The sequence below is a fragment of the Miniopterus natalensis genome, chromosome 3 (assembly GCF_054644295.1).
Source record: "Miniopterus natalensis isolate mMinNat1 chromosome 3, mMinNat1.hap1, whole genome shotgun sequence".
Taxonomy (NCBI): Eukaryota; Metazoa; Chordata; class Mammalia; order Chiroptera; family Miniopteridae; genus Miniopterus; species Miniopterus natalensis.
The window spans coordinates 55,442,462-55,461,714 of NC_142083.1; the positions used below are offsets into that span (position 1 = coordinate 55,442,462).

At 39.8% G+C, this 19,253-nt stretch overlaps 1 protein-coding gene across 1 annotated transcript in view; it reads right to left on the minus strand.

The window, feature by feature from the left end:
- Window positions 1-19,253, minus strand: part of LOC107544190 (uncharacterized) — an 87,431-nt gene that overhangs the window by 43,579 nt on the left and 24,599 nt on the right. The window contains exons 6-7 of the mRNA XM_087815085.1: window positions 15,020-15,130; window positions 5,835-6,013 (exon numbers count right to left, since the gene is read on the minus strand). Coding sequence (XP_087671211.1) covers window positions 5,835-6,013; window positions 15,020-15,130 — 290 coding nt within the window. The remainder of the gene's footprint in view (window positions 1-5,834; window positions 6,014-15,019; window positions 15,131-19,253) is intronic.

Genomic DNA, 19,253 nt, shown 5'->3' on the forward strand with positions numbered 1-19,253 from the left:
CCTGAAGAGAGTTATTGAAACTATAACACTGCTTTCTTCTTTGAGCATCTGTAACGCCCACTGTGTGAAGTGTCTCCGGGCCCAGTTCTCCCCCACACACCCACATTTGGGTTCTTGCATACAGAGATTCACAGAACAAAACAAAAACTGGCTTGTTCTGCTGCAATGGACAGAGAATGTGTCCCTTTGTTTTTAACCTGGTTGAATATTCAGTCTTAGCCTTCATAAAGTTCAGTTTCTCTGCTGGTACCTATGGGCTAGATACCCAGCTTTTAGGATAGATGGGTTACGTACCCATTAGTTATTTCTCTTTTTCTGTACCTTTAACTTTTTTCTCTCTGTTTGATTCTACCCTCAACGGCATTCATACCTAAACTGGTGTCTTACACCTTAAAAATGATAATGAAAACAACACTTTTCTTATACTTCCTTTCTTTCCTGCTGACATTGGAATTGTACTTTTGGAAATGGCAGACTAGTTAACCAAGACCAACTCCATCACTGATAGAAACAGAAAAGCTGAAGTGTATGTAAATGCCCCTTTGAATACATCAGAGAGGGTGGAAGACAGTGAAGAACAGTGGGGCTAAAATCAGTAGGAGATGAGCCCAACACTGGGGCCACGTCCATCTGAAGAGGCTGAGAGGGCGAGCAGAGCTTTCAACAGACTCATGGAATTCAGAACCCATTGTTCAGGTTCTGAGTTAGACTCCTGGCGGATAACCCTGGGGATTAGGCTGAATGGCAAAAAGACCGGCCCTCACAAGGACGGAAGGTTGGCTTCAGTGCTGGGATTAGTGCCCTTATCCTTCTAACAGAAACAAAATCGCAGACATGGTAGATGACAGAAACAGACCTATAGGGATCCTGATAATGGATGGAGTTTAGTCTATTTCATAGGCAAACTTTTCAAAAGACTGGGCTATGAATGCTGTTTACACTTTTCCAATCCACATTAATAAATCATTTCCTTCTCAACTGTCTCTATATAGCCGAGACTTCTCTTGCCAAAGTTTCTTGTGATTTGTGTAATGCAAATGGCACCCAATGGATGCTTCCTAATACTCATCATAGTATAACCTTTCAGCAACACTGGGAAACACTGATCACTTCCCTTCTTTATACTTTTTTTTTTTTTGTCTTGGCCCTGTGACACACATTTTCCTGGGTTTTGTTTATGCCTCTCGAGTCACCCTTCTATCCCCTCCTGCTCTGTCCACTCTGGGGGTTTAAGTTGAGGGCTCTCTTTCAATCACTTTATATTCTCTCCCTTAGCAATCATATCAATTTCTGCGGCTTTAAATATGATATATATGCTACACCATATATATTATATACAATACTATTAATGCCCTATGCAGGGGTTGGCAAAGGTAAGTTTACAGTTGTAAGTGAAACACAGAGTTTATTCTTGTATTATTAATTAATTACTGTATTATTTATTATTAACCTATTTTTGCCCACCTCTGCATATATATATATACACACACACATATATATCTCACAGTAGCTCAATTTTTACTATTGATCTCACCTCACCTTATACCATTGTAACCTGCTCCTTTTTGAGTAAATGATACCTTATCCAACCAGTTACTTTTGCTAGAAACTTCAAAGCCCTCCTTGATTGCCCCTTATCTCCCCTTTCTCTGCCACATTTAATCTGTTGCCAAAGCCTGTTGATCGTAGCTTTTAACTAGGTCTGGAGCTCTGTCCACTTAGCTTCATTGTTCCCACCCTGGTCAAGACCACTATCTCCTGTTGCTTAGACTGTGGCACTAACTTTCGAACTGATATTTCCCTTCCACTCTTGTTCCCTCTGATTTATTCTTTACATTACAGTCAGAATTATCTTTTGAAAATTCCCTTGCCTAAAGTATTTTGGTGGCTTTCTTTTGTAGTTAGAAGAACATCCAAAAATCATGTCATTGACTCAGGGCCCAGAGTTGCGTGACCCCCAGCCGTCCCTTGTACTCTGAATTAGCCACACTGGGCTTTCTCTGAGTTCCTTATGCTTTCTAAGCTTTTCTTCCAGCTCGGGGACTTCACACATGTTGTCTCTTCTGTCTGGAGAATGCTCATCCCAACTTTTCATCCAGCTAACTTTTATTCAACCCTCTGGCCTCAGCAGAAACGTTATATCCTCAAGAAGGAATTCATGAACTACTCCCCCTTTTCCTAATTTATACTTGACTCTCTGTTTTACTCATGTGCCAGTTGTCAACTTATTGCTTCTCAGCCCCAAATTCACCTCTCATTATATGCTCTGCAATAATGGATGGAACTCCTGTGCAGTAAGCATAGTGTTATGCTTCCTCAGTAGAGGGTGGTAGAGGAACATTTCAGGAGGAAGGGGCACTTGAGCTCTTTCTTCCCAGGTGCCCTGAGTGGGTCTGCAGTGTGGGTGTGTGGACATTTGGGGGTGCTCTGTCCCAGCCATGCACCCAGAACACGCTGTCCCTGGAGACCTTGCAGCCCCAGTGTGGCCTAGAGATCACCTTCCTGTGACCCTTTCTGTGGACATTCTATGCTCCAAGTCTCCTGCCAGCCCTGGTGCCCTGATTCCTCTGCTCACTTCCCCTCTCCCTTATGTTTGTCTGCCACACCACTACCTTCTAGACAGGGCCTTCCCGACAGGACACCTTGTGCCCCAGGCCTCCTTCCACACTGACATTCCCATTCCTTTTACACATCCATGCAATAGCTGCCAGCTTTCAATTCACCTGCCTCATCCGTGCTCCAAAGGGTTGCCTCCTGTTTGCCCTGTGACTGCAGACTAGCTCTGACCCAGCAAACCAGTGAGCTGCTCTGCCATTCACCTGCACTTCCCAAGGAGATCTGAATCCTCAGCCTTAGAGAGGGATTTCCTTTGTCTCTCCTTCCTCAGGTGGTACCATACAGTTTTCTTACAGCCGATAGTTATTCTTTTATCATAGTTTAATAATACTTTATATTGAACTTCTCTTGTTTAAATCACTGTGGGATTGTATCTCTGGGATCCAGACTGCTACAACCTTCTTCTACTCAGTAATTTACTTCTATCAACCTCAAATGCATATTTTTTTTGCTCTTCAACCAAGGATATGTTTTTATTGATTTTAGAGGGAAAGGGAGTGAGAGAGAGAGGGAAATATTGATTCGAGAGAGAAACACTGATCAGTTGCCTCCTATGTGCGCCCCAACTGGGGATCAAACCCGCCATGTTTTGGTGTATGGGATGACACTCCAACCAACGGAGACACCTGGCCAGGACCACAGTTTGTGAATCCATTTCTTAATATCGGTCTCTTCTATGGAACTATAAACGCAAACAGGGCATGTACAATGTGTGTGTATGTGCGTGTGTGTGTGTGTGAGTGTTCCCAGCACTTAGCATAATCCCTGGCTCATAAAAAGCACTCAGTACATATTTTTTGCATGAATAAATACTGTATGGCTGAGCTAATTTTCTGATAATTTATTCTGTTATGTTCTTATTATGCTCCATTAATTCTTCTTAGTCATTGCTATCTATTCTAAAGATCAGACATAACGTATTCTGGAATTTGTAGCACCACAAGGGGTCTGATTTTGGCCCTTTATAAACAAAAGAAAGCTGTATTTTTATATTTTTCCATCAGCACATTAAAACCTATTGTGGCAATGATGGTCAGAACTACAGTTACTGAGAGAGTTTTTTCTTAGTTGTGTTCAAACTTACTACAAGATCCACATTTCTTTTCCAAAGAGGACTAGAAGCAGTTCAAAAAATCTATTTTAATTCCAACTGCTGTACCACCACATAACTGATTTTTCACATAAATTCTACCCCAGGATTCATATACTCAAATCCCTACAGGGCCTAGAGGGTAATTTAAATGACCGAGCTCAGTATAAGGAAATGAGTAGTAGTAGGGATTATGGCAAGTTGGACAGCACATGCTACACCTGGGTGCATTTAATTAAAAAATTTATAAAAATATTGTGCAAGCCAAACATAACATCTGCAGGCAGCACCAGTCCCACGACTGCCACCTGGGAGACCCAGACCTAAAACATTGGCTCTGGGAACCATTCTGACTCTCAAGAACCAGGAACTTTAAAATATGGGTTGCTTGACATAAGGTTGCTTTTATGGATTTGCTTAGCTGAGGAAGGCCATTCAAGAAAAGCCAGCGTCTATTGCTGTCACTATTTCATAGAAGAAGCAAAAATTATCACCAAAGGTAGAAAGAACACAATCTTAGGGTAAAGAACCATGAAAGAACAATCTGCAAGGTGGCATTCCCATTCTTTTCTTCTGTCTAGATGTGGAAATAAATTTTGTTGTGGGACTCGCCCAGGCTACAAATCAGGTCTGTGATAATTACTTTGAAAGCTTAAAAAGAACACCGGGTGTCCAGGACCCCACCCAGGAGGTAAGGGGGAAGGAGATGGCTGCGTGTGCAGTTCGGAAAACTCTTCAGGGGTTTCTGAAGCAGACCCAGATTGGAAACTTCTGGTCTGTTCCTCTTTAATACTCAGAATACAGAGAACAAGGCTGGACCATCATTTCTCATCCTGATACAGAGAATCCTATTTTTCTGCACTGGAGGGAGACAAAGTTTTTTCAAAGTGGCTGTACAGCTCACATTGCCATGAAAGGCAGACAGACACCTCCCAGTCTGTGTCACAAATAAGTGATAAACAATCTCGGAATTGAGAGTCTTCAGGAGGATTCAATATGCAAAATTATTCCTCATTTTTAAAAAATGCATTGATTTCTTCACTGATATATTCCTTTCTTTGTTCCAGAAAAGAATTAAGGTCATTTAAAAAATGCACATAAAAAACACACAAAAAAAGAAGCTTAAAATGAAGAAACAAGAGCAGTGTAAAATAAAGGCAGAAATAATAAGTTTGTGTCATTGTGTCAAGGCAAACAACCAAAACTCCTACTTCTCACACCCATTAACGGCGGGTCACAAACATGTGGTTTGAAGTGAAGCCAACAGGGCGGAGACAGTAGGATGGAGTGGGCCCTGTGTTGAACTGGACCAGTCAAACCTTCTCTAGAACAAGGAGTCACTATTTAGCTCCCACCAAATGTCGTTAAGGAATTTTTCAAGCGAAGCTGGAAATCGGGATTTCTATGTGAAATTTCTGAACTTTACGTGCGCATCAAATTGAATTAAACACCATATTGCACAGGGCTAAGAAAACACTTCTGCTGACAAGACAGGGCCTGCAGCTTGGTCATCTGAAGTGCTTTCCCCAGACCAGCAGGCCCAGGCCCCAGGCCAGACTCACTGAATGAGAAACATCTGGGCAGAGGGTTGGCTTTGCATAATTTGAGAACATTCCCCAGAAGATTCCAAACTTCACCTACAGTTGGAAATCACTATGCTAATGAAGCCTGGGAAATGAAACAAGGTATTCCAGGTGGCTTTCTTGGGTGATCTGCTTCCGAAGCCTTGCTCACATCAGTCGCCGTAACCTAGGGACCCATGCCCGGGCCCTGCTGTCCAGCGGGATGTTAGCTGCCTTTGCCTTAGCGCACCTTGATTTCTCCAGGGGACTAAATATGCAGTTTGGTTCTTATTTTCTTGGCTTTGATAAGGAAGTTTTCACAGAGGATCTGAAAATAGGAGTAAACCAGAGGGAAACTTATGCTAACCTTGATTTATGCAGCAACAGAGAAAATAAATTACAATTCTCGGAACCTCTGAAGAAGGAAAAGTTCTTTAAAAGTTACAGAACGGAACACTGCTTCCAGAATCCTACCGGCTTGCAAGATGGCACGTTGGTAATGATTTCTTGTTCCAAGGGTTTCTTGTTCTCAACCACTCCAACCCTTACACCTGCCCTCGACTTACCTTCTTATGTCTGTAATAGTGGAGGCAGCCGTCATGCTTCAGCACAAACCACCTCTTCCTCCAGCCCTTCACGAACCCAGAGTGAGTCCTCTTATGTAGGTAGCCTCGGCAGGTGGGCCAAGGGATATTGGGACAGCGGCTGATGTCAGAACCCACCACCAGAGTCAAGATGTCTGGGCCTAGGGGAATGAATTTGGATTAGTTTAGTGGCTGGATATTTCAATCAACTGGAAGGATTGCTGCTTTTCAGAAAGAAAAAACAAACAGACACAAAAAAACAATGAAAAAGAGGGTATAGTTTTCATAAATGGAACAAATGCCGTAGAATCTCATAATTGGAATGAATTAGAGTTTCTTAGTAATTCAACCTCTAACATTGATGACAATGAAAGCTGGGGAGGGAAAGCGACTTTTTTGACGACCACCGTTCATAAGGGTTTGAATCTGATGTGGGACCCAGGTTTCTTGACTCCTGGTGCAGAACTCCCTCTATTCAACCACCCGGCCTTTTTGGGTCTGGTCATGAATGACTCTAGTCTGTTCTTCTTATTGTCGGTAATAATGTCAAATGAAATCTTTAACATATTTTGATTTACACCTTAAGAAGGAAGATAGGTGATGTTTGGTTTTCCTATCTCACTTTTATTCAATGAGCTTCCTTGACCTACATTAAAGAGAGGATCTAAGCCACTGCTAATATATCTATCACCAATATTATTTCTGATCATAATCAATTACAAACCTTTGAACTTGGAAGTAGACAGAATTTCTACCCAATTTAGTGCTGAGTTTTAGAGCCTGAGCTTCCAGGTGCTTGTCCTCGACTTCTCAGAGTGCCTCCCTCGGAGCCTGGATCTCCTTTCCTTTAGGATCAGTATGGTGCATAGGTTGGGGAAAACTGTCCCTGTCCCTGCTAATATGAGATCACTGTTTACCAACCGTGCTTTGATGCTGCCAGTGTGGACACAGACTTGCATCATACACCCGCCTCTTGATGCTCCAAGAAAATTCTCTGAATGTCATTCAGACAGACAGCAACCCTGACATGCTCTGAAGACTGCAAATGGGGTATGGCTTCATTTATAATTCCTCTGAGAGGGAGGCCACGTCCCCGAAGGGGGACATTTGGCCTTGGCCACACTGACTTCATCATGATGTCTGACATTGAGATTACCGATCTGTTTAGAGCTGTCTATGGAAATGGGGGTCAGTGAGGAGACTCCTCTTATACAAATGACAAGCTCCAACCCAGGGGATCATTCCTGGCTGAGCCACATGGCCCTGAAAATAAAGATTTGTCCCAGAAAGGCTGACATAGTCTTAACTTCAGCAGCACGCAAAGCACTTTGGTAATTAAATAACTCTGTGTGTCAAGATAATTCTTCATTGCCATGTAAATACATTTTAATTTATTGAACTTCCCTTAAGCTCCTGTCAAAAACACATCCAGAAAAATTAGAAGAAATGCTCCAGATTGACCGGCAACCACAAATGTCTTTGTCTTTGGACTTCAGTCCCCAAAGAGCTGCACTCCTGGACTAATATGCATCGTTGACACATCTGCCGATTTATTTATGTATTGCTGCAGTGGGCTACCCTTGAGGTCATTTTCCTCTGCTTACACAGACTGCATGTGGGTTTCTCTGATGCTGATCAGGCTAAGCTTGAGCTTCAGCCAGCCACAAACATGACTTGGGGCACCAGAAATATTCTCTCTGGGGCAAAGATACAAGTGGTCCTGCTACAGCATGGTGTCATCATATTAAAGGAAAGTTTCTCACATTTGGAGTTAGGACATGATCCTAAGGCATGGGGAATTGCTGGGTTCTAGATAGCTGCTGGGTGATATGGTGTTATCCTCTTAGCAGGTTCCATCAGGGGCCAGGGGGACCTAGGCATTTACAGAGACTTTAGACTGTTAGATATTATCTCCAAATTAGATTATTTATGCAGTCCTTGTAATATGTATGTGAAAAGAACTCAGTGTAACATTCAATTAAAACCTCCTGTTTTGTTATTATTTATCTATTAATTTACTGGAATCCTAAAAATATTGGAATGTCCTAGTTCAGTGCTTCTCAACCTAAATGTAGATGCAGATTACCTGGTGGGTCTGTTGCAATGCATATTCTCATTCAGCAGGTCTGGGATGAGGCCTGAGATTTTGTATTTGTAACAAGATCTCAGGCGATGTCAGACCACAGTTTGAGTGGCAAGTCCCCAGGCATCTCTCAGTTGCTGAGAGGCTCTGCTCATAAACATAGCTTCGTTACCAACCACCAGGCTTCTTCCTTTCCTGGACTGTGATTTGGTTTCCCCTGTATGCTTTCATTTCCAGCCCCAGTATTTTGCAACCACAAACTTATCAGCTTTTCTGTCCCTTACTTCTTTCTCTAAGTATCTCTCCATCCTCGAGAAAGAACACACTTAACCACTGCCCTTCTCTTTTGGACATCCCAGAAATCGTGCTTGTTGTGTGAGGGTGGGTGGGAAGAAAGATGTGGGAAGATTATGCTTGAAGTGAAAGAGTCAAGAGAACTATTCATTTCATGAGATGAGAGTTTGAAAATCATGTCTTTAACAAACACAGTTCTTTGGTGATGACATCCTTGAAAAGAAAAGCTCTCTAGCAAACTCTTATTCCCTAGCACTTTGGCCTAGAATTTTGGAAGTAAGGAATTGTGGGTGAGGTTATTTACAGCTACAGGAGAGAGAAAAATGATTTCTCTTTCTAATTCACACTTTCTCCTTGGATCACTGTCTTCCCATTTTGCCACCAATCTTAAACTGTGTCAGAGTCGCACCTCTGGTGTCAGACAAACTCCACCACCCTCGCTGGCCCAGGAAAGAAATGTGCAAGACGGGCGCAGTCCCTGGGGCCGCGCGGGGCTGGCAGGGGGTAGCTGCCGAGCCCGGCCGCAGGCGCTCCGGCCCTGTTCTCAGGAAAGCCTGCTCGCAGGGAACAAAGGAGCCCTCGCACACTCAGACGGCTTCCAGGTTGATTAAGCTCCATTGTTTTCCTTTCCTTTTCTTCTTTTCAGTATTTTTCCTTGATGAGTAAGTCTGAGTCTGCAAAGTAACTAGCTCTATAAAAACCCAAACTAGAACATATGAGGGACTTAATTAGATAAAGATTCACACGGAGCTATTGCCGTTCCCGGTATGATACTGAACGCTTTCTTAAATCTGTGTTAGGTTTCCCATCAGCACAATTAAGGTAGTTTGTACAAGTGGGTGTGATTAGTAGTATTTTTAAATAGAATTATTTTAATTTTATATTCTATAATATATATTACTATATTATTATATTATTATTGAATAGAATTATTATGTCAATAGAATTATTGAAAACTTGGCCTTGTAACATGCGATGGTTCTTTCTAATGTGAGTCTAGGGAGAGAGGATAACACCTGCACTGGAAGCTAACAAGTAGACTCCTAATCTTATGCTGTAGCCTTTTGGCCATGCCTCTAAGATGCAGGGCTGTGTACTGATGCTGAGCTGGCTGTGAAAAAACCACCAGGGAGAACTGATTAAAATTACAAATGCGCAGGCCCCACCAGGAATTCTGTATTTAAAGGGTGTCTCTCGTGAGTCTGACATACTGTTCGATTTAAAATATATTTTGAGAAAAGTAACTTAACGCTTATAAATCTAAATCAGCAGAGTAGCAACCAGTAATATAATAGGATTTTACCAAAGTTTAAAATATATGGGAATGAAACTGCAGATATACGTAGCAGTGAGAATAGTATCAGTTAGACTCTTAAGAAGTTTAGGCAAACAGATACAAAAGGCAAGTGAAAACGTTTGGATTTTTAAACAAGCTCTTAATAGATACTTCCTAAATATATATTTCAAGACCTCTGTACATCAGATGAATTTAACAAAAGGCTCTATCAGTTGTTTCATGATTATTGCTTTCTTCAGATAGGTTGATGACTTTCTTTCCCAGAGAGGACACTCAAAAGCTTGTTTCAAATTCTATACCTTCCAGAAATACCCTGACCAGTTTATAGGCTTGCTAACAAAGTCAAATGTGAAAAGCAGTACATAAAACTGACTTATTCCTATTCTTTTTCCCTTTTCTCTTCCTCTTTTTTAGTTTCTTCTCACAGACCCACTGTGTCTCAGTAATCTTGTTTTTGTTTTTGCCTCCCTTCACCATTACTGCCTATAAATTTTAGAACACGGGTGGAGCTAAAATTGTGTATGGGTGAGTCCACTTTCATGAGGTGTCCATCTGTCACTCCTGAACTCGGGTACAGACTCCCCAGCCCAACACAACACTCAGGGTGTTGCACACAACTGTCTTTGGCATGCAGCTCCCTTTTGTTTTTGTGGGTTTTTTTTACTTTATTTTTTCCCTCTTTTCCTAATTTTCCTCACACATTCTGCTCCCCACAATAGGCAGTCATAGAACATGTTTGATATAGGACTGCGGGCACACTCTTTTGTGTATGTCATTTTATTTTACATAAATGATATTATGCTAATATCTCATTCTATTTCTGTCTTTTTAAAACTCAAAACCATTTTAAAGATCTATCCATGGTGCTGGGTAAATGTACATCTCCTTTATCATTTCAAAGTACAGCATAGAAGTCCAAGTGCGTATCAATTGTTCGTCACCCAGACTCCCTACAAATATTTTCTACCACACAGGACATTGCATTGAATGTCCTTGTATTTGTCCTCTCAGCAGTTTCTTTGAGCTTATAAACCCAGAGGTGCGATTTTCTAGGACAAAGGGTTTATCGGTACTTTACTAGGTGTTGCCAGATTGCTCTGTGAAATGCCTATAGGCCAACAAGAATGCATGAAGATTCTCATTTCTTCATATCCTTACCAAAGTTGGCTATCATCTGATTTATAATTTTTTCCTTGAATCTGATGGATCTAAAACGCAGTCTTGTTGTTAGTTTGCATTTCTCTGATCACTGACAAAGTTATCCTCCCACAACTTCTTTTATTGTCCACCTTTGTATATGGTATAAAGTATAAGGCATCATGCATGAAGGTATAAATCCATCCAGCTTATAGTTCTCTATAAAAATAATGTACCAAAAATGCGTCCTTTCCCCATTATTTTGTGGTGAAACATTGATCATATGTCCAGCTTTACTAAATATTTAGTGTGTTTCTACGTTTTCTAATCCATTCCATCCCACTAGTCTATTTCTGTGACAGTATCACTTTTTATTTATTATTATAGTTTTATAATATACCTTAATACCTTATATAAAAAGTTCCCTTGCAATTGCTTGCCCTATTCGTAAATGAGGTAGCTATTTGTAGACATGTATTCTTCTACATATATTTGAGGATAAGTTTGACAAGCTACTCAAATATTTTTTTTAATGTTATTATTAATTTTGGGAGAATTAAGATCTTTACAATGTTTTTCCACCTGTAAAGGTACTATACACCTCTAGTTACTTATGTCTTCTTTTATGTACTTTGGTCGAGTTGCACATATTTTTTAATGAAGTTCTTGTGCATTCCTTGTTAAATTGTTTTTTTACCTTGTTTTTCTTTGCTATTGTTAATCATATCTTAGAGTCTCCCCCCCCTTTTTTTTTTCTTTCTGGTTATTACTGGTATAGTGAACACTACTGATTTTTATAAGGAGATCTTGGTTTAGTCAATATTTCCTTAATTAGTTCTAAACATTGATCTATTGATTTTGTTATAATTATATAATCTGCAAATAATAATGGCTTTGTGTCTTTCTAGACAATACACCTTTATTTCTCTTTCTTGTGTTATTGGATAAGTTAGGACCCTTGACAGTATGATAAACAGAAGTTGCTAAAATTGACATTATTCTTCTCAGTCTCAAAAGAAATGTGTCCAAGGTTTCCCTATTAAATGTTTTGTTGTTATTGTGTACATTCCTTTATCTACTTTTTCTTTTCATGGTTAGATTTTTTTTAGATTGCCTTTACCAAGTTAGGAAAAGAAACTTCTATTCCTACTATTTAGAAAATGTTAAATGTATATCTATATATCTATATATTTATATATATAACTGAACTTTATTACATGATTTTTGTTCTATTGAAATAGTCCTGTGATATTTTTTTCTTGAATCCACTAATGTGATGAATTGTGTTAAAATATTTTATGATAAGCCGTCTTTATTTAGAGATTAAGCCCGACTTGATTGTTATGTATTGTATGTAATTTAAATACACAGCATGCTTCAGATACTTATGATTTGTTCTTAGGATTTGTGCGTATATATGCTTCATAAGTAAAATGGACATATTATTTTTCATCCTATATTTATCTGGTTCTAGAACCAAGGTTATAGTACTCTGATAAAATGAGCTGAGAAACATTCACTCTTTCCTATTTTCTGGAAAAACTCTATAGAATAAGAATTATTCATTCTTTGAAAGCTAGATAAATTTCATCTCTGAAAGTGAATGGTACCCTGGGCTTTTGAATGGTGGGTGAACATGAGGAAGAGGTGAGGTGGCCTTTTTGTTTATAATAAATATCTTTCTTATAGTTTGTACACATTGTCTATTTATTCTTGCACTTACTTTGGCACCATAAATTCCTTTGGAAAATGTTTTACTTATCTGGTTTTCAGATTTATTGTTATATAGTTGTTCAAAGTAGTATTAATTATTTTTAAAACTATTTTTCTATTTTTTATTTCCTTTTTATTTTATTTTGTTTATTTGCATTTTTTCTTATTATTTCTCAATTAGTCTTAGAGATGTGTAGGAGATTAAGCCTGAGAGACGAATAACCATCTCCTAATCCATTTTGGCTGAAGGGCCACCTCGTGTCTCCCACTGAATGGTGCCGCTGTTGGTCTGGCTTTTCAGTGGTGGGGGATTGGCCACTGAGGGCCATACTGGGGAGGAAATCACTAAGAAACGGTCCCTCAGCTCTGCCCTGTATGAGGAGTTCAGCCCTCTTCTGATATTGACTGTAGATCCCACTCTTCTAAATATCCACAATGATATTGTTTTCTGAAAAGTCTCTTACTGTCCTCACTCTAGAGCCTCACACCTATAATTCACCTTTCAGCTTCTGAGGCATCTCCACTGTGGGGGTTGAGAAGGACTGGCAAAGACACAGGGAGGTTCCCTGAAGGTCAGGGTCTTCTTGGGGAAGGGAGGCCAAGGCCTGGTGGAAGCCAGAATATAGCAGCAGGTAAATCCATCCTACAAATAGCTGCTAGGAACAGCACAAGCGAGGGTGTTAAATTTAGCTCATTTCTCAGTATCACTGTTCGCTCATTATCTTTTTTTTTTAAAAGGTATCTTTATTGATTTCAGGGAGAGGAAGGTAGAGGGAGAGAGAGAGAAATATCAATGATGAGCCATTGATCAGCTGCCTCCTGCACCCCCCCTGCTGGTGATGGAGCCCTGAAACTTGGGTATGTACCCTGACCGGGAATCAAACTGGGATCTCCTGGATCATAGGTCAATGCTCAACCTCTGAGCCACACCAGCCCAGGCAGTGCATCATCTTTTAGAAATCTGAAAACCTTTTTCTGCTTCCCTTTAAGTGATATAATGAGGCTGATTGATTCAGTATTATAAAGAACACTAAGCTTCTTGGGGGAAAATAAAAATTAAGTCCCAAGAGTGTAAATATTACTAAAATGAGGTTTAAGTAAAAAAATTGAAAAAGTAATCATTTGTGACAAAGTACCTAGGAACCAGTAAATCCAAAAGTAAGGGAATAAAATTCCCATATTGTATGGGATACTACCAAGTCGTTAATACAATCATTACCATATTATCTTGTTTTCTCATCTGTACGGCATATAGGGTAAATATTCATGTAAGACTTATAAGGGGTTGTGCACATGCTAACTGACAGTGTCCTTGGATTCCTGGTGCACCTAGTACATGACAAATCCTTCAGAGCAGCCAAATACTAAGCTAAATTCTTTCTTTAAAAACATCCAGAAAAGCTTATCAAGGCACAACATTTGTTAGTGATTTTCTTGTCCTGGTCTGCATTAGAGAAGTCTCTTTCCATTGCTAACCTCCAAGCACAATAGCATCATGAGAAAAGGCAAGTGATACTGATAGCTCAGCAAGTGGCACTTGTGGTCTGTGTCAAATGCACACATTTTAATATCTCACTGCCTGATAATATACTCCAGGAGCAGGGAGGTGTGTATATAGCTTTTGGGAAGCCCCAAATAGGACACCCCACCAAATAACCCCATGACGGAATACAGCACTTGCCAGCTGTATACTTGTAGGTTTGTGGGGAGAGAAGGATTTGTAACTTGGCACCAAAGGAAGTAAGTTGCTTTGCAGAGAGGAAGATGGTATTAGCCTTTCCACAAAGTTTTTTTTTTATTTTCATTTTTATGTTTTTATTGATTTTTGGAGAGAGAGGAAGGGAGAGGGAGAGAGAGAGAGAGAAACATCAATGAAGAGAGAGTCATTGATCAGCTGCCTCCTGCACGCCCCCGACTGGGGATCAAGCCCAAAAGCTGGGCATGTGCCCTGACTGGGAATCGAACCGTGACCTCTTGGTTCCTAGGTTGATGCTCAGCCACTGAACCACATTGGCCGGGCTCCACAAAGTTAAATGTGAGCAGATGCAAGGGTACGGGGCGTGTGTTATAGTTCTCTTGGTGGTTCCATCTGTGTCAGGATTGCTTTAAGGGCAGGCTTCAAGTGTCCCTAGGAGAATCTGTAGAAGCTTTAATTTGTAATTCCTTCATTTCTCTCTCTCTCTTTAACATTAAAACCCTGAGTCTCTTAACTCTAACAGCTTAACAGCTGATGGAAAGAAAGGGAAAAAGGAAGAGAGAGAGAGAAAGGAAGAAAGAGGCAATAGAGGGAGAGAGAAGAGGGAAGGAGGGAAGGAGGGAAGGAAGGAAGGAAGGAAGGAAGGAAGGAAGGAAGGAAGGAAGGAAGGGAATTCTTCTAAAGTGAATATCATTACAATACTATTTTTCATGACAAGGAACTTAAGGAAATATTTTGGTGTTAAATAGAGCACATTTTGCTCACTGCCGTTTTCTGGTTTCACTTTTGTGGCTGGCCATCGATACAAAAGGAACATGGGGCAGAAATGTGATTTAATTCCTACAAAAAAAAATCACGTTGCGTCTTCTGCCCATCCCAACTCCCCAGTGACTTGCAGCTCTCTGCTTCCTCACGCCAGCCCTGGCCTCTGCAGCTCCCCCGCCTACCTTTCCGTGCAAGGTGCACAGCTTCTGCGTGCTCCGCGCTGGTGACCTCGGTGCCATTGACAGCCAGCACCACGTCTCCGATCTGGAGCCCGGCTTCCTCAGCAGCGCTGTCTGCAAGTAGACAGACAACAAGGGTCTCATTGAGGCAGGGTCCCAAATTGAGTGCCCTGCTGTTTGTCCCCCTTTTAAAAAGCTCTTTCTCTACAGGGCCTTTCTATCCAACTTTAAACAATTGACCATGTCATTAATAAGAAGGAAAAAGCCTGTCCTCGCAGCCTCCCTTTCATTTCCAGGACCCGGTTTCTTTGCACATTCAGCCAGGCGTCTACGTGGCCTCTTTGCAATATAATAGCAGCTGCTCAGAAACTCAATCTATTCACCCACCGGAAGGTTGAGCCGCTCCTTCTCATTCCTTCATTGCTGCGAGGTCTCTTTGTAACCCTGAGAAAATCACTTAACCTCAATATCTTCATCTGTAAAAAGGGGGGTGAGGGGCAGCACTGCTCTGCAGGATTGTTGAGGGGACAAGTAATTGAAATACTTATGAAGTTGTGGCAAAAACAGAGCTTGGAGTAGTCAGAGAAAAAAGCAAAAAAAGAAAGAAAGAGCCGCTTTTACTTTCATTGTATAGGCTTCTTTCTGAGGCATCTCAGAAAGGAAACCAAAAATAGCCTAAGGCTTAGGATTTAGGCTTCGGAAGGTGGGGAGGACCTCTCCCCAGGCTGTTTATTTTATCCGCTGCTTTTCTAGTATCTGCACTTACTGTAACATACCTAATATTTTCAAGGGGCAAAAAAGGGCTTAATAAGACATTTTAAGGTTAATTCATTTTTAATAAGGTTTCCCATATGTTTAACCAAGGTTCCTTCCCCGGCAGCTGAAATCTATTTTTTGTCTTTCACTTCAATGTGAACCCGCTTCCTTTCTCTTAGCTCTGAGTGCTGGACGCCCGTGTACTGTCCATGGACATGCAGAGTGTGATGCAGAAGGTCCAGGCTGTCGTCCAGAATGTCATAAACCTTCTCAAAGGCATTTAATCCTAAAGCATGGCCTAATTAGTGAGGTAACATGACTGAATATTTTTAGTAATGACCACAATTTGTCTACGCCTGTTTACAATAGTAGGGAAGGTCTTGGCTGCTTGGATACGCAACAGCCAATCAATGTGGAAAGGTAAGTGAAGAATAATATTTAATATTTCCATTCGTTTACAAAATGTCAGCCTTGTAAAGAATTAAAGTCTCATGGTATGGTTGATCATTTAAATGAATTCCTCCATAGTTTTAAAGGACTCAGAGGACTTGCTTATGTCAGTGCCTTCTAAATAAAATTCTAAAATGATGATATAAGTCCAGAGCTGATTTTTATCAATTTTTATATCCCTTATGGTATCAAATATTAAGTCTTATATATAGTAGCTGTCCATTAAATACATATTCAATGATGGAATGAATGAATGACCCAAAAATTATGCCTTCAAGAGGTTTAGGATTCCACTGGGGATGAAAAGACATGCACAATGAAAAAGAAAAGTAACTTGAAATACAATGAGTGGTAAGTATAAAATAAGTAACAAAGACAATAGGTATTATGAAACCTCAGGAAGGGGAATTCTCACTCCCATCTGAAGTGGTGAAGAATTGCTTTCCAGAGGAAGTGAAACTTGGTCTAACCTGGGTGAATAAAATAGTCATAAACTACTATGATCAAAGGTATAAGTGTCTGATAATACATCTTGACTCCTAAGTAAACTCTGCCTTTAAACAATAATTTTTGACTTAAAGGATCTATCAATATGGAAATAATTCATTTTCAATATCTTTGAGATTTAATTCACATACCATACATTTCACCCATTTAAGGTATATAATTAAGTGGTTTTTATTATATTCTTGGAGTTGTGCAACAATCACCACAATATAATTTTAGGACATTTTTGTTACCCCAGAAGGAAACTCCCTAGCCGATAGCTGTCACTCTCTATTTCCTCCAACGTCCCGTCTGCAGGCAACCACTAATCTACTTTTTCTCTATGGACTTGCCTGTTGCAGACATTTCATATAAATGAAATCATACAATAAGTCATCTTTTGTGTTTGGCTTCATTTATTTAGCAAAATATTTTCAAGATTCATCCACATGGTGGCATGTGTTACATTTCTTTTAATTGCTGAATAAATATTATGTTGTAAGGATTTAGAACATTTTGTTTATCCATCATCAGTAGATGGGGATTTTTGTTCCCACTTTTTGAATAAATAATGCTGCTATGAACATTCGTGCACAACTTTTCTTGTGAACATATTTTTTCATTTGTGTTAGGTATGTACTTTACTAAGAGTGGAATTGTGAGTCAAATGGTTACTATGTTTAACCTTTGAGAAACGGTCAGACTATTTTCGGAAATGGCTACAACCATTTCACATTCCCATTGGTATTGCATAAATGCTCTGGATTTCCCCACATTCTTGCCAATAATTGTTGCTTCTGACTTTTGATTATAGCTGCCCTCGTGAGTGTGAAGAGGTGTTACACTGTGGTTGTCATTTGCATTTCCCTGATGACTGCTGAACATTTTATCATGTGCTTATTTGTGAACATTTTCTTTGGAGAAATGTCTACTTGTTTTACTGATTTAAAATTTTTTTTACTTATTTAAAAATTGTTACAGTATTTATCTTTGTATTTTTTAGTTATGAGAGTAAAAGGGATTCTTGTCTGTAAAGGTATTATTTCTGAAGTGTAACCCTTCTTGATAGTTTTCTAGTTTTTAGCATTAATTATAGAGAGTGCCGATTATGTGTCACTTTACAACACAACTTACAAATTCTCCCTTTACCTACTAATGATGGTAGGAACTCAAGGCATTAGGGCTTCTTGGAGGAGAGAGCTATTTCAAGGTGACCCTGTAATGCAGCACACAGGTGACTGCCCTACTTGGTTTTGGGAGCAGATGGAAGCATGTATCCTGCATTGCACAGGAAGGAATGAGGTGGTAGAAAAACAAGACTATTGTTTTCTAAGTTTGTTTCCCCAAAAGGATACTTGACTGCATAGTTCTGGGTTTATTATAAAAAGTTAAATGCTGAGCTACTCCATTCTTTCATGCATATTTACATATAATGCAGAATCTGAAAACCTTATAAGAAAAATGGGGGGCTTGTCCTTTTCATTTAAAAAAATTGAACTATAACAGTAGCATTTTAAATTCTAGAGGTTCCAGAAAGATGGGCCTGTCCATAATTTCCTCTATGGTTTGTCCATCCCTAAATGTATAGTTTTATTTTCAAGTTTGCTTGGTATCAAAGTTGGAACATCTGGTTCTTTTGTTTATGCCACCAGATCTCACGAGCATTTAGGCTTTCATAGAAAATCTTCATGCAGATGCCAGCTGGGAGTGGGCAATTAGTTATGTAAGCTACAAGCAAGCTCTCTCTCTGTATACTTATGGATAATCGCTTCCATCCACCTACAGGTCTCCCGCTTTATCTTTTTATCTTCAGTGTGTAATTAAGCCTCTCCAGTGCATCCAGAACAATGTTTTGTGGTGTGAATGAGATTCTCAGAAGTGCTGAAAATATGTGTAATTTTAAAGTCCCTCAACTGCTCATTTAGTAGATTTGACTAGACAATAGGTTTCAGAGGTTGCTCTTCAGCACTGAGGAATACATTTTACAAAAAGAAGTAGACTCAGCAGCTACATGAATCCCTGCCAGGGCAGCACTTTCTGATATTGAATAAAAATCCCAGGTTAACTATGTATTGTACCATTTCTGCTACAAGAGACATGTTTCAGCTTTTCGCATTACAAAACCTCAGGGCCTCCTAAATTCAAAGTCATTTGCAATGCAAACATTTTTACTTGTTTCACATTTGAAGGTTGAGAAACACTTAACTCTTTCAGTTGAACAGTTGCAAAGGTATCAAAAATTAAAGAGGTCATAATATTTTTAAAAACCGTATTTAGTTATTGTACCTAGAATGACAGGCACAAAAAGTCTGTCGAGGTTTTGGATATTTTGCGAAAATCTGCTAAACTTATAAATTCAGACCTGTTCGATTTTTTTAGAAAAAGGGGTAGTCATTCATTTTCCTTATGAATTATTTTATTTCTTTTTTTAAGACTAATCTTACAAAGTCAGAGGTAGAAAGTGGAGAGTAGGGAAAAGAGAAAAAGGAAAGAGAAGAGAAAACATGTCAAGAGGAGGAAGGGGAGGGAAGAAAGTGGAGTGGGC